General features: G+C 37.8%; 1 protein-coding gene across 1 annotated transcript; it reads right to left on the bottom strand.

The window, feature by feature from the left end:
• Positions 1-1,071: 1,071 nt before the first annotated feature.
• Positions 1,072-14,037, bottom strand: LOC137298023 (D-ribitol-5-phosphate cytidylyltransferase-like). The gene is made up of 9 exons (XM_067830057.1): positions 13,763-14,037; positions 9,051-9,211; positions 8,440-8,540; positions 7,378-7,527; positions 6,513-6,617; positions 6,140-6,185; positions 5,668-5,765; positions 3,736-4,011; positions 1,072-3,166 (listed from the first exon to the last, which is right to left on the bottom strand). Exons 1-9 carry the CDS (start codon positions 13,903-13,905, stop codon positions 3,074-3,076), a joined length of 1,173 nt encoding a protein of 390 aa, XP_067686158.1. The 5' UTR covers positions 13,906-14,037; the 3' UTR covers positions 1,072-3,073.
• Between the last annotated feature and the right edge of the window lie 31 nt (positions 14,038-14,068).

The following is a 14,068-nucleotide window of genomic DNA, read 5'->3' as shown; positions in this document are numbered from 1 at the left end:
TGTCATACAACATAACAATTCATAACATAATATAAAAACATGACACGACATGACATGACATAATATGACATGACATGACACGATAGAAGACATAATCACACTGAATTATAATCAATGCATGATACTACCTCTATTTTTACCATTCTTACCTCTTGTTTGCCTATATTCAAAACACGCTTTCCATAACAGGCGTTATATTAGATCTGCATGGAAGTCATTTCCATTTCTTTCCGTATGTTGTGAGCTTAAACTATGCTCTGCGTATAATTATTTCAGTGAAACGTTTGTGACGTACTAATAGCTCAACTGCATTTAATAAACCATACTATATTGTCGAGATGTGTTATAAATTTTCGCTTACAAGCGTGCATTGTATAATTTAGTTATGAACCATTTGGAAATGCAATATAGTATGCCTAAATACCTAAACATGTATATGCCGTTTATGGCGCGCCATTATGGCATCTTGATTTGGGTATACATGTTTCAATAATTTCTCGGTAAAGAACACATTTTGGTACTTTTCGGTTGAGTCCATTACAATCGCACATACGCTCTCACTCTGAGTCAGGCGCCAAACATCCAACACAAAGTGTGATCCCAAAATATACTGAAACAGGATGAAAATGCAAAACAATTTTTAACCCCTGATCAGAAAAGTCGTTCTTTGGATCAAGTTGATTTCAGGACAAACCGAATGTGTTTCCAACAACATTGTCGTGGTGTTTCATATTTGTTTCTGTTTGGTACCAAACATAAGGGCTTTAAGGCATGTGTCAAGGGAGTTAAGCCATGTCTCACGTTGGTTTCTGCTGGCGATACCACATACAAGGGGATTAGGACGTGATCGCACTGCCCTGAAAGGGGCACAGTATCGGAAACTGGGGTTTAAGACATATGATCATTTCAGTTCCTGGAAGGGGGCACCATCACTTGTCTCAAGGATAAACTATTTACACCATACATAACTATGTCACCAGGCAGAGGACTGTCACCTGACATATAAGATTGGTTGCTGGTGCAACCGTAAAATATCGTCCGTAAATATGTATTACTCACAAAAGCCTGATGGTATGTGTCCATTTCTTTATTCAGCACATAAAAATTCAATATTATGTTATATTATGTTATGTATAAAAACATTTAAGTATAAAGAGAGTAAGTGGAGTATTAATATATATCTTGGGTGAAACAATAAATGAATTAAAAACATAACAGAAGAATTTACTATTGCATAACCCCCTAATCACGCACCAGTATACATGAGGTTGTATGACATCTTCGACATTTTCATCCCACAGGAACATATGATTTCAATCTTAGAATAGAATGTAGAACATTGCAAATCCATGGTGAGTTGATACATGTAAATCTGTATCTTCCCACTTGTATGATGGACAGGTGTGTGAGGTGAGACGGGTTTTACATGATTTTAGCAATATGCCAGCAAAATCATGGCAAGGAAGACCAGAAATGGGCTTTACATATAGTAGCCACTTTAGGAACACACCTAGGACTTCAGCATGCCATGAAGGTGCTCCCCAGGCCTGAGTGGGGTGAGGCCCTCAACACTGCTGCAGAAACTATGTGGGTACCTGAGTATTATACCTTACAGGCAATAACCTGAACTAACTTCAAGGAGGGTAAAGCTTTCCCTGTGTTTGATATCTGATATGAGATTTCCACCATTTTATATATTGCGAATGTAACGATGTGTACATAATGTACTGACTGACAAATATCATTTATAACACACATTAACACTATGAAGAATGAAGTACAATAAAGGTTGTCTTGGACCACATAGAAATGTTTTCTGAAGATGAAGAAAGCAATATTGGAATGAAAATTATTAGTTCAAAAGGGCTGACCACTTGACTACAAAATTTCATAAACATATATCTGAAAACCACTAATGATCCCTAACATATTTTGTTCAGTATAAGACAATCTTAAGACAATCAACTTTTCAGATTGGTTGTTTCAAGTGATAAGTAAAACCTTTAGAAAACTCTCACATATGTTCAGAAATATATTGATCTTACGTGCCCATTTCACAGTACACACATTCCAGACTAAAAAGTACTTATTCTCCATCAGTTAACTGTAATAACCAGGACTAGACTAGAATAACTAGATTAAAAAGAAATAAAAAAAACAACAAAAAACAAAACAACAAAAAAGCCCAAAGCACACGGCTAATAATAATCTGCCTTGGGTTTTTTTCTTTTCCTTAAGCAACACATTTCCCACTGCCCTTAAAGGCCCCTTATCCAGTGTCATGCTTTCCCACTGCCCTTAAAGGCCCCTTATCCAGTGTCATGCTTTCCCACTGCCCTTAAAGGCCCCTTATCCAGTGTCATGCTTTCCCACTGCCCTTAAAGGCCCCTTATCCAGTGTCATGCTTTGTGTCTGTCAACAATTTGTGACTTCCATAACAGACTGCTATGTCTTCTGCATTGTGTTTCATGATGATACGATGCACATTCATTAAAACTGTTTTTCATTTGTTTTTCCTTTGACGATAAGATGATAAGGCGTTCTCTAATGTAAACAAGAAGACACAGTGATCAATATCCCACACATTACCTCCAATTTCAGTCTAAGTCACAATTGTTGCTATGGAAATGTGAAAAATATTTTATTAAGAACACCCAAACTACCAAAAGGCACTAATATACCACCAGATCTATCTATGCGCCAAGTTTGGTGAAGAAATATTGAACGGTTTTAAAGTTCTGCTCCGGAAAAGATAAATGTGCACAGACGGATGCATGGATGGACAGACGGATGCATGGATGGACAGACTGACAGACGGACGGGATGCATATTAATACCCCCGCAAAACGTGTTGCGGGGAATAAAAACACTGAGCAAACACATGCAGGACTGGTATGAGAGTTCCTGGAAATTCAGCACTTGAACTGTACATGCATAGGTATTTCTTATCCATATTCTCTAGAATTATGGCGGAAGGCGTCTTCAATACAAAGTATACATATACTGAGTGTATCAGAAATGCATGTGTTTATGGGAAGAGATATGGTTCATGGAGAAGGGAGACAACTCTTCATCACACAAGAAACACTTGTCCTGAGAAGGCTGTACTTCTTTGGATGACTAGATGCTTCACCATTGCTGATATTGTTTCACAGCTTTCTGTTGTCTGAAACACATATCACAGTATGCATTACTATTTATTACTCAGCTATCTTTGTTATATTTATTGCTGGGATGGTAAAAACAGACAGATGTTTTGGAATGTACAACCAGCAGACTCGAACTGAGTAAATGAGTGAGTACGGTTTTTAGCAATATTCCAGCAGTATAATGGCTGGAGACACCAGAACTGGGTTTCAAGTGTTGTACATATAAACAAATCCAAATCCCCATTCTTCTTAAGACTATGGTGGTAGGGAACATATGTCATATTTGGGATTTCACTTCCTCAGTAAAGTACAAATTCTAGTACATTTTTGGTTGAGTCCCATCTGGGATTCGAACCTGCACCCTCAGAGTCAGACACCTAATCACCAGCACACAAAGTCAGCTGCCTAACCTGCTCAGCCACCGCAAATTCCAAATCCCAAATATGACATATGTTCCATTTGACCACTTCCTAAATGGTATCATGTAATCATGTGGTGGTAGGGGTCTATCTAACCTGTCAATGCCACAACTGTGAAAGTTCACAGAAGGAAAGTACTGCATAAAATCACTGATAACTTGAAATACCTGAGCTAGAACAGCATACACCATATAATGCTGACCCTTCAGCTCGGTGGCCAGTTGCTTGAAGTGGACACACAACCGGTGATGCTGGTCGGACAACTGGTTTGGTTCAAGCAGGAACACGTGAATGTGGCAGTGGTCAAACAACAGCCGATCACCACATGGACGGGTGGCAGGATTGAGAGCTGACCAGTCAGTGGGCAGTGAGGTATGCATGTGGATGAACGTGTTGGGAACTTCACTTTGTGACTTTGTGAGTATCTCCGATGTCACACTAACCTACAGATAGAACATCACATATATTCAATGTATTTAATCTCTAACAAAGATATAAATGCAACCCTAACTATTTGATTTAAGGTGAGTGACCTGACCCAAGGTTACTGTGATCCCCACAGAAACAGAAGCCACTGATGTGGAAAAACTTTGGTTCCTCCACTAAACAGGTAATGGCCACCATATGCCTTTGCAAGGTACAATACACATCATCAACAACTATAGATAGTGAATGTTGGGCCAACTCACTGAAATGAGTGAATACGTTTATTCACATGTTAAGATTTTAGATATTAGTGAGTGAGTGAGTTTAGTTTTACGCCGCACTCAGCAATATTCCAGCTATATGGTGGTGGTCTGTAAATAATCGAGTCTGGTCCAGACAATCCAGTGATCAACAACATGAGCATCGATCTGCGCAATTGGGAACCGATGACATATGGCAACCAAGTCAGCGAGTCTGACCACCCGATCCCGTTAGTCGCCTCTTACGACAAGCACAGTCACCTTTTATGGCAAGCATGGGTTGCTGAAGGCCTATTCTACCCCGGGACCTTCACGGGTCATTTTAGATATTAAAATACTTACCTTACCTTGGGGTAATGTGCATATTACCTTTGCTCATCCGATACAAAGATAAAACACATGATTGATACAAAGACTGAAAACGTGATGGAGAAGTATCCTTGTTCAATGCTGTCGTGAAGCCTGTGACATGTCGATCTCATCCAGCGAGTGGAAGAAGGCCTTCCTATCCCATCAACGAGAACACATTACTTTATCTTTTATCACTCTCACATTTCCAATGGATGCAATGGATGAGCAAAGGTAATATGCACATTATCATGTGGTAAGGTAAGTCAAAAATTTAGCTTATGCCTCCATCAGTAATATTCAAGCTATGTGATGGTGTTTATATAATCAAGACTGGAGATCGAGGCAATCCAGTTATCAACAGCATAAGCACCAATCTCCTCATATGATATCATTCAACAGTCATTGAGCCTGTCCATGTGATCCCAATAGTCACCTCTTATGACAAGTTACTGAAGATCAATTCTAACCCAGACCTTCACAGGTAACTTGAAAAGATGATGATTATTGACTAATAAGACACACTGTAATGTCCCTCTCCATCAGGACAATGCAGTTGTCTACAGTAGACATGTTGGAATGGGTGCTGCATGAGAGTGTGGGTGCCTCAAACCCACTTTCATATTTCCAAGCCGTTGCCTTGACAAGAACTAACTTTATTCTTCGTAGCATTACAGTACACCACAGACCGTAATAATTGTCTGCAGGGGGAATACCTCTTGAATGGACAACCATTCTAAGTTTGCCAATACTGACACCCATCTCCTTTCTTCTTCAGACCTAATCGTTAGATCAGCATTCTAGAAGTTGGTATGTCAGTAATGAAGCATACAACTTTCTAGATAATAAACAAAATATATGTTACCCGTAATATTCATCACTAGTGACTACAGACTGTTGTCAAATTGAAATAAACCAAAAACAATAATGACTGACCTCTAAAAGTGATGGAACAAGCACACAGCAAGAAGACTATGTTTTTGTGAAGGTAAAGAATCTTTGTAACCCCTGGTAATTTGTACATGCACTACTGTCCAAGATTGTCCCAACCGCTCCCTTCCGCACCTGCTCAGATCTGAAGGCTGTACGCAGCTGTCTCTCTAGGGTGTCCACTAACATATCTTGTCCAGCAGTGGCCAGTATGGCTACCTGGAGAAAGTGCTCTGTGGAGACATACACACTATTGTTAGCAGGGTTAAAAGGTTTCACTTCAGATCAGTGCATTTTTTCATGGGGCGGTGATCAACCCATTGCTACCACTACTGTAAAAACAAGCTCTATCCTAAGTCATGGTTTTGCTGTGGTATCCAGATCTAAAGATCCAAATCTTTGATTTGGGTTGGGAGAAGGCTTGAGTTGATGTCATAAAATGAACGTCCTCCGAACATCCCGAAGATGCATTTCAGGAGTATGGAAGAAACTCCAATGAAAATTTGATGAAATCAGGAAACTGATACTTGAATAAAATGATATCTGTTTCAGACAGTGGACTCCATAATGTCCTCTGAGTAGGTCTATACTGATCATGATACAGTACCTTTCAACATGGCTTCTGCTGCATGTAAATCCTTCTTGTGTGTAACCTGGGCAGGCAGACACAGGAAGTTAATGTACACTTAACATAAACGTAGGGCTCTAAGTATTTTATAATTAGCATTAATGAGAATATTTATTACTTTACTGGTTAACAGGCGATCCTTCTTAGTATTTTGAAAACACAAATCACAACAGCAGAAACCTTTCCAAACCTTGTCAGTCCTTGATGATATTTGGTTTTGAAGAAGATACTTTTATAATTGGCAGATCAGGAGCATTATTATACACAATATCCACTATAACCGTGCATTTAATGCCACTCTGATGCCTATGTGTGGCACATGGACTCTACACCCGCATGTTCACATGCTCACCTTCCACAAGTAGGGCTTGCCGGGCACTATACATGCATTCACCCCTGCATACTTCTTCACCAGCAGAAGACACTCAGTACCATAGTCAAAATCAAAGTCAGTACTCTGTCAATAATAAAAGTTACTGACAGACAGAAAACTGGGCATAAGCTCATCTGACTGCCAGTCAGGAGAGAAACATATATACCTAAAAGGGTACGTGCTTAGCAAATGAAAAAATACAACAATTGACACAACAGAGTTAAGTCAGTCATTATTATATTAAATAGTATTCTTCTTACTCTGTGACTTCAGTCATACTTGGAATATAAATCCCCAAATTAAGCCACACCCATCTCCCACCTTGAAACTGACCATGCTACAAGCATGATATATGTAGAGTATTTCTGTGTGATACAAGCCATATGGTTCTCATGTTCATTGTAATAAACATCCTATATTCCCATCTTCTGTTTTTCTTCCTGTTTCATGTAGATACTGAAAGATGTCAGGCATCTCATTAGCAGCATACAGAGGGAATATCTACACTCTCATCAGTGTTATGATTAATGCCTGTTCACAGTGTATGAAATAGGCCTGTTCGACTGCCTGAGATGGAGTAGATTTCTGATGGATGGTCTAAATCTACAGCTAGCAAGCCTGATGGTCTGGTAAAAATTTTAAATGTTCCATTCATTTGGGTAAATTCACCACATCTGATCTGGTTAAATCCTTTTTGGGCTCGTAACATTTTTAATTTACCTGCACCGATGTCTGGCTGGGCTTTGGGCTTATTTCATACACTGCTGTTATGTTATAGTTCTGTTTCAATGATGTAATCCTTACATAATCTATGTTCTCATCTGTATTGTATCTGTATTATTACCTTCTCATAGGCCTGTTTAATGACATCATACTTAAATCCCTGTGGCATCTCACTCGCAGCATACTGACTTCTGTCCAAGGATTCAGCCAACATCCCGTCAGAATCCGACGCAATCACTGTGGATATGAGGGGTCGGGTGACTCCTGATGCCTGGCAGAATATGTTTTTCTTAATAACAGTGTAATAACTTAATTCTAGATACTTTCAAGCATGGGACAATGCAATTCATGAAAATAATTCATTTTAAATGATGCTTTGTCAGGAGACTGCAAACAAATTAACAGTACTGGGCGAATGGGCCACAGTTTGGTCGCTGATGATATACATTTGATGTGAATATACATGATCATCTACAACACGCGTTACTCAGCTTGTTGCAATATTGACATCACAAACATTTTGTGTAGTTAAAACTTGACTTGTTACTTACAGAATGGTGATGGATTGAAAGACAATTATAGTGAAAGATACGAAAGTTATGATACACTAACTATACCACATGGTTTTTTTTCATATTACAGATAACTGAATACAAATAACATTGTCTGATAGCTGGCATTCTACTGATTTCAGATCACCTTTCCGTTTGAAAATTGGACCATAAATAAACATTTTAGACCCAATCAAAGTGTTAAAATTCTGGGTTCGTGTCTAGATCAAGATTGTTCATAATTACTGGGCAATTGCGGATCACTTTTATCGTTGAAAATATCTTAATTTTTCCAAAACTTTGCTGTTTTTGGGTGTATATAAACAAAATGTGAAAGATGGGGGTAATTGAATACCCTTGATTTCATTTTTGGCATCAGAATTCACATAAATACAATTAATTAAGAGTTATTTTATATATTTAAGCACAAAATTAAATGAACAATGAGTGCCCAAGTAATATGGACCATGACTCCAGGGGAAGCACACAACTTGGGAATTTGTACAAAGATGACTCCTAAACATCAATAAATAAACAGCAAACACACTCATACTTTTCAAACATTTTTACTGTATTTGAAACTTGAATATTAACACTAGATTTGTTTTATTTGGTACAGCTAAGAACTTTACCCCATGTTTGTGAGCAGCCAAGGCAATGTCTCGGATGAGATCTTCTTCACCAAATATTCTCACTGCATCATGAATCAAGACAACATCTGTTGCACTGCATACTGAAAAAATCAGCATGAATCTGTGGGTTACCATGGTTACTCTCATGTCCTGTTCTGGCAATCACAAATTGTCTAGTGGCAAGATGAAACTATTTATGTTTCTTTTTCTTCACAATATTTGACATCAAACAAGAAGATATTACAAAAATGTATCAATAAGTTTTGACAATCACGTTAGTCTAAAATCACAGTAGACTTCCCATTATTTTAGCATGTTTGGTGTTTAAAACTCTAAGTGACATAGACTATGATCAGAAAAAGATGAAAAGTAGGGAAATTTGAGAAATAGTTGACCTCTTCCTTATATCAATCCACTTGGTCATTCACAAGACGCAAATCATACCATGATAACAGCTGTAACAGTTTCACGCACACTTGTGTCTAGTATGTTCACTCGTTCATCCCTCTATTTCACAATGCTATGACCTGAAAGAGTTTCATACTTTTCTGTCATTCCTTAACCAGTATTTATCATGTTACTACTGCATAGTTTCAATCAATTATACGTACCCCTTTCAACAGCCTTGATGCCATTATAGATAGATCTGTGCCTAGTGGAGGACCCAACAACAACAGTGACCTTGTGGAGGTTGTAGTCTGTCACCAGCTGGAGCATTGTGTCCTTGCAGCTCTCTGACACTGTCACAATGATGAACTTGATCCACGGTAACCTGTTTTATACATACTCCAGAAATCAACAGTTGAAAATGAAGTCATGATTGTACTTCACATTTAATGTACACTGTGTTAAGTTCATGAGACTAATCGTTTAACAACATCATATATTTTTAACAAATTGTGATATTGCTTCAAATTAGATTTTAGTGGTATGTTATTATTTAAAGGATAATTCTGAAGGATTGTGAGTACGCTACAGTAATTGGAACTGGTCTCAATGATTCCTTGCATTATTTGTTGTGAATGTAAAAGTTCTAATTGTAACATTAACTAATAAATAAGAGTAATATAACAATGCTAGGTATGTAGTTTTGTTTATTCACTGACCTCAAACCTTGAAAAGACTGATGATTAGCTGTCTGTCTGACCTTATACACATTATCATTGGTCATCTTTCACAATTTCACTTTATATCATGAAAGGTAATAACAGTGAATACATTCTTTAATGCACTTTCGCAAACAAAGTATGCTGTAAGGGCACGCAGACATAATTTAATCGTACCAATTCTAATCTTAGCCGTGCCATACATATGGCAGCACTAATAATTTCAATCCCTAGAACCATTGTTTTTCATGAATCCTTGGAAATTTCGAAACAAATGTTTATGAAGCATGACAGTTGAATTAATATGGCTGGATAAAATAACCATACTTCTAACCCTGGCAAGTTACAAGCATCACATGTAAGGGTCCAGGTAAGCCTCTTAAGCTTTAGTTGAGCTTCTGCTAGGTAATTCCAGTTATGATCAGGAGGCTGTCAGAATCCAATTCACCTTTATAAGCCTTTATAAAGAGGCAATATTATTTCATCAGTACATAAACAACTATTGCATTATGATAAATTTCAATTTGTCAGATAAAGAGGATGCCACAAAGGAGTTATTCAAGTCAGCTGCAACTGTTGTGGAGGATGTGGTTACAACCATAGTGCAGCCAGATGCTCCAAGTAGAGCTAGAGAGAACATGAATCAGGTAACAAGGAATAGACCAAGGATCAACAGGATTTGGATTTTGAGTTTCTTGTTACAGAAAAAGAACCCATTTTTTTTATTTATTCGGAAACTGATGGCCTTGCCCTTCATCACTGCCTCAGAGATCCGTCAGACGTTTGAAGAGCTGACCAAGACAATCACCCTAGCAAACAAGCTTTGTCAGCTTTTGGGTTACATCAAAGGCCATATAATAGATTATATGAGGACTCAGTGGGTCTACAAAAGAACCTGTTCCCCTTCAAGCTTATCCTGCTTCCAACAGACAGCAAGAACAATCACACTGAAGGTAAATATCTTTTAAATACTATTTCTTTCAGCTAACTAACTTATGCTGAATTTACAAATATTCAATAAATAACAAATTTAATGTGAGCTTATCATGTTGAGCATGACAACATTTCTTTTAAAATTTCCCTTTTTGTTTCCAGGTTGGCACTGGCACTTAATGCAAAGGTTGGGGATCAACAGAAGGAGAGCAAAGTGAGAGCAAGAATCAGGGACCAATCAACCACAGCCCAGAAGGAGATATTTGCTCTGTGAACAGAGTTAAGGGAAGACCAAATTTCAGTTCAGCAGCTGCATTCATGTACCGGTCCACCATGCAGATGAAAGTTAAAAAAAGTTAAACTGAAATAAAGACATGTGATCATGGTGATTTCCTGTATGAAGAACTTCTATATGAGGATTAAAGGGGCACTGATGCGGAGCAATTTCCGTGGACTGGTTTAAACTTTTGTTATTGTTTTTCTCCCGTGATCACCCGGATGATATCCCAGAATTCGTGACTGGTTCGTAACCTCTGCTGTGCAGTCCGCATTAATTAAGAGTTTAATTATAGACAGATCAACTAAGGTGAAATCATTTTTACTTCATTACAAATGTATTATGAAAACAAATGAAACACTTTGAAGGTTAATCATCTGCCAGTGGTAGAAATGGTAAAAAACTATTAGGACAGAAAAATAACGAAGCCAGTGTACGTCTCTATATTTTGTCACATAACCCTAATTAGTTTGTTGTCATATTTGTATGATTTTGAAAATTAATAAAAGAACACACGGTCTGCTTATACTTACAGTAAATTTCTAACATGACGGTAACATTTAAACATTGTATAGACTTCAATAGGGATCTTATTTCACACACATACGCGATCTAGTGTGTGTTTTCTGTCATATAGATTCTGCTGAATGCTACATCAAATAAATTAAAACAAAATGCAAATAATGAATGTAAAACAGACTAATTTTATAGCAACAATGTCCGGCTACTACCTTGTTCAGGAATGTATCCATCAATAAAAGAATCAATCCACATAAAAGAACGATATTCCAAGCTGGTAAATAATCCTGCTCTGTGTCGTGTGTCTTACAACAGTCGAATTTGCGAAAATGTAACACATCGTTCCACATCTTTCACACTGGTGAAAACCTGATAAAACTCTCATTGGTCACCCAAGATAGCACACCTGGCTCCATTAATGAGCAACGAATCAATCAACGCAATGATGGTTAACTCGTTGAAGGGAGGATGTTGTTTTTACACTCGCACACAGGGTGTAGTCAGTATAGATTAGTACATCTACATACACTGCCTTTTGACAAATCCTCTGTAGAAGATAAAAGTAATTAATTAATCAGTGTGTTATCGGTTAATCCTTTGATCGATGTTTGTTTTTGAAAGTCAGCTGATAAACCCTCTTACATCACTTACATGCACATATAACATAACATACAATACAATTGCCATTACAGACCTTAATTTATAATGTTGAGTATTTACTCCAGACAGGAGACATGCCAAATGGGAACCTTTGTTGAGTAACCTGTGAGGTGTTACCACTAATTATACCTGTTATAAATACATTAACTGACCATCAAGAGAATGATGACAAATAACACATGTAGGTTTACACCATCAAATGCGAGTTACAGCAAGGAATATGTAGTGTCTGTGTGGCATGCAGCCTGAAAACACGTATGGGCCAAAACTGTTTTGAGGATACGAACGGAACTTCGTTACATAAGGAATACATACAGGCATTTGCTGTGTACTTGGATGAATAGGTGTAATCAGTTTTTTTACGTAAGAAAATTTTCAGATTTCTCTACCAATGGCAGTCATCGTTTTTAGTTTACGAATTCAAATAAATCAACTGTGTGTTTTTATTATCATAGATAATAAACCAGGGTAGCTACCATAGTTACCAAAATTTACGTATGATATTTGCTATCACAGCTGGGCCAACACTCAAAACTATCTAAATATAAAGCTTTGCAATCTTTCGGACTGAAACAAATGGCTTGCTACGTGTCTGTAGACATCATATTTTCACATAACATGATTAAATATCGAGGTAAAAAACACAGAAATAGAATCAAATTGGATCAGTCACCATCCAAGCATCCGAAAAATAAAACTACACTGCAGGGATATTTTGTTACGATCAGACAAGGAATACCATGGATATTTTTAAATAATGGCATATGATGGGCACCCGGCTTCCTGACTGTTTAGGTGAAGAAATTCTGCTAATGTGGACCGGAGCCCAGTCCTTTTGTCCGTCACGGTCGAAGGAGCGGGCGTTGACCAATTTGCAGTTTTGTTTCGTAATTAGACCGTTGGCGAGAAACATTATTCGCTCCGCATCAGTGCCCCTTGAAAATATCCCAGTTGACAAAACTCTAGACTGATTTTATATGTAATATACCATACTTGCCATTATTACACAATGCCATTTATTGACAGAAACTATGCATTTACAGTGAGTGAGTGAGTTTAGTTTTACGCCACACTCGGCAATATTCCAGCGATATGGCGGCGGTCTGTAAATAATTGAGTCTGGACCAGAAAATCCAGTGATCAGCAACATGAGCATCAATCTGCGCAATTGGGAACCGATGACATGTGTCAACCAAGTCAGCGAGCCTGACCACCCAATCATGTTAGTCGCCTCTTACGACAACTATAGTCGCCTCTTGCGGCAAGCATAGGTTACTGAAGGACTATTCTACCCCGTGACCTTCACAGGTCCATTTACAGCATTTCCAATAAACATATTATTCAAATTGCAAACCTTTTAATTTATCCTTGCAATTCTTTACCAAATAATTGGCATTACAGTGTTGTCTATACATGAATATTACTTTTGCTCATTGGTTTTCTTGTAGAAATTTATCAGAAATATTGCTGCAAAGCTTTACGTGAAGAATATAATATGGAAGTTGACAAAAACTATGCATTTATGGAATGTACTAAACCATGTTAAGTCAATGGGAAGGCATTTTGACTACCCCCTTGACGCAATATGACCAAAACTGGGCAAACTTTTTACTAAATTTGCTAGGGCGTTTTGTCAATGGCGCGATTTGACTGGCATCCTTTCCCTGGTCATGAAATTTGGTTTTACTTCGCTTCGGAAGACAAATGTCTCTTTGAGTTCATTGGAGTATAATGTTGCTTATATGCAGTTCAAAACAAAACAATAATTATTTCCTAATGAAAAGATAGTACACTGAACATCATGTACAACTACAAGCGTTGCAATCACCTGTGAAATGTTGAAATCGTGTAGACGATCAGAGGCCTGTCTAAAACGTCACAGAACTGTTTTGGTGTACAAATGCCCATTCGCTCACCAGTTCCACTTGCTGGGAGCACAACACCACAACTAAAATCTACTGATTTGCTCATCTTTGAGTAAAACGTTCGATAAATGTTGTGTTGTCATTTACACTCCTTACAGCGAAGTCAGCATGGAATATAAATATAACTCAACACTAAAACACGTCGTGGGGAGTTGCAAACACATGTTTTGATGTTTTCGTTTGTAACGTTGCTGTTGATTGGTACAAAG

The sequence above is a fragment of the Haliotis asinina genome, chromosome 10, assembly GCF_037392515.1.
Source record: "Haliotis asinina isolate JCU_RB_2024 chromosome 10, JCU_Hal_asi_v2, whole genome shotgun sequence".
Taxonomy (NCBI): Eukaryota; Metazoa; Mollusca; class Gastropoda; order Lepetellida; family Haliotidae; genus Haliotis; species Haliotis asinina.
This window is presented reverse-complemented; position numbering and strand designations above follow the sequence as displayed.